Source organism: Coturnix japonica, chromosome 4 (assembly GCF_001577835.2).
Source record: "Coturnix japonica isolate 7356 chromosome 4, Coturnix japonica 2.1, whole genome shotgun sequence".
Lineage (NCBI taxonomy): Eukaryota > Metazoa > Chordata > Aves > Galliformes > Phasianidae > Coturnix > Coturnix japonica.
In genome coordinates, this window is record NC_029519.1 from 82181788 (window position 1) to 82183511 (window position 1724).

The window sequence follows — 1724 nt, forward strand, 5'->3', positions numbered from 1 at the left end:
CACCCATGGCCATGCACAGCCCCATCCCACCACCCATGGCCATGCACAGCCCCATCCCATCACCCACTCACCCTCCAGCTCCCCGCCGGGCGCAGAGATCTTGGACATGCAGAGGTAAGAGGTGCCGACGACATCGTTGTGCGTGAGACGGTCCCTGGAACACAGCCCATGTTTCAGCGCACCTTGATCCATTGGTGCATCCCCTCTGCAGCTCCTCCTGTTCTATGGGGTCCCAGCCCCATCCCCTCCACAGCTTCTTCTGTTCTATGGGGTCCCGGCCCCATCCCCTCGACAGCTCCCCCTGTTCTATGGGGTCCCAACCCCATCTGTTCCACAGTTCCCCTTTTCTATGGGGTCCCAGCCCCAGCCCCTCTGCAGCTCCTGTTCTATGGGGTCCCAGCCCCAAACCCTCCACAGCTCAATGAGGTCCCAGCCCCATCCCCTCCATAACTCCTCCTGTACTATGGGGTCCCAGCCCCATCCCCTCCGCAGCTCCTGTTCTATGGGGTCCCTGCCCCATCCCCTCCCCATGTCTCACCAGTCCATCACCCGGACCCTCATCTTCTCGCACATGGAAGGGAACTGTGGGCAGAGAGGAGGGGTGAGTGGCGCCGGGTGGGGGGCATTGGGGCAATGAGGGGTGGGCACCGCGCTCACCATGACGGGCAGCGTCAGGCACTGGTTCCATTGCGGGTTGGCGTTCTTCTCCAGGATCCTCGAGTAGAGCTGGAGGTGGGGATGGGGCAGAGATGGGGTCTCCCATCTCCCATCCCCACCTCCAGCTCTACTCAAGGAGAGTCCCACATCCATGGGACGCTCTGCCCCACTGACCGTCTTCCCTGCAAAGCTGACTTCCACAAACGGGTCGACCAGGTTCTTCTTGTTGCTCTCGAAGCCGAAGATCTGACGGACGTTGTCCATGACGGCATCATCCACTGGGGGGGGGGATAAAGATCTAATGGGGTGAGGGCTGTGATGGATGGGTGCTCTGCCCCATATACTGAAGCTGAAAGACACCACCAGCCCCCCATGATGGCACAGCACGGACCCCCCACTCACTCTGGGGCAAATCTTCAGCCTTAAAGACCTTCAGGCAGAACTGAGCCCCCCGCAAGGTGACCCCCGTGGGACGCAGCAGGTTCCCCTCGATGTCTTCCTTGTCCTCAGACACCTCCTTCTCTACCTGCGTGATGCCCAATGGCTCAATGCTCTGACCCACATGGGTCAATGCTCCGCCCCACATGGCAGCTGGGAGCCCCCCCAGTGATGATACTCACAGGAGCTTCGTCCCCAGGTCCCAGTACCACCAGGCTGACTTTCAGGTACCCCTTTGCCCCCGCTGCAAAGTCCTCGGGGTCGGAGAGCAGCAGCCAGCGCCGCAGGATGGCGTGTCCTGGGGGGGATATGGGGGGCTATGAGGGAGGGGCTGAGCTCCACCATCCCTAGTTTAATGGGTGACACTTTGCCCCTTCGTTATGGCCCCCATCCCACATTGAGTCCACGTGGATGCCCCCCCTGGAAGGGTTGTGGGGTCAGGGAACAGCTCTGCCTTTCCTATGGGAAGGTATAGGGGGGGTGGGGGGTTGTGGGGTGGGGGAACAGCTCTGCCTTCCCCATGGGAAGGTGTAGGGGGGTGGGGAGGTGAAGGACTCACTCGGCTCCGAGTAGATGCTCTCAACGTCCACCTGGGAGACAGGGAGAGAGAACCATGGAATCAGAGAGTC

General features: G+C 61.3%; 1 protein-coding gene across 1 annotated transcript in view; it reads right to left on the reverse strand.

The window, feature by feature from the left end:
- Positions 1-1724, reverse strand: part of DYSF (dysferlin) — a 51436-nt gene that overhangs the window by 44084 nt on the left and 5628 nt on the right. The window contains exons 8-14 of the mRNA XM_032444443.1: positions 1655-1701; positions 1278-1393; positions 1060-1183; positions 832-935; positions 658-726; positions 539-582; positions 72-154 (exon numbers count right to left, since the gene is read on the reverse strand). Of these exons, the coding sequence (XP_032300334.1) occupies positions 72-154; positions 539-582; positions 658-726; positions 832-935; positions 1060-1183; positions 1278-1393; positions 1655-1701 (587 nt within the window). The remainder of the gene's footprint in view (positions 1-71; positions 155-538; positions 583-657; positions 727-831; positions 936-1059; positions 1184-1277; positions 1394-1654; positions 1702-1724) is intronic.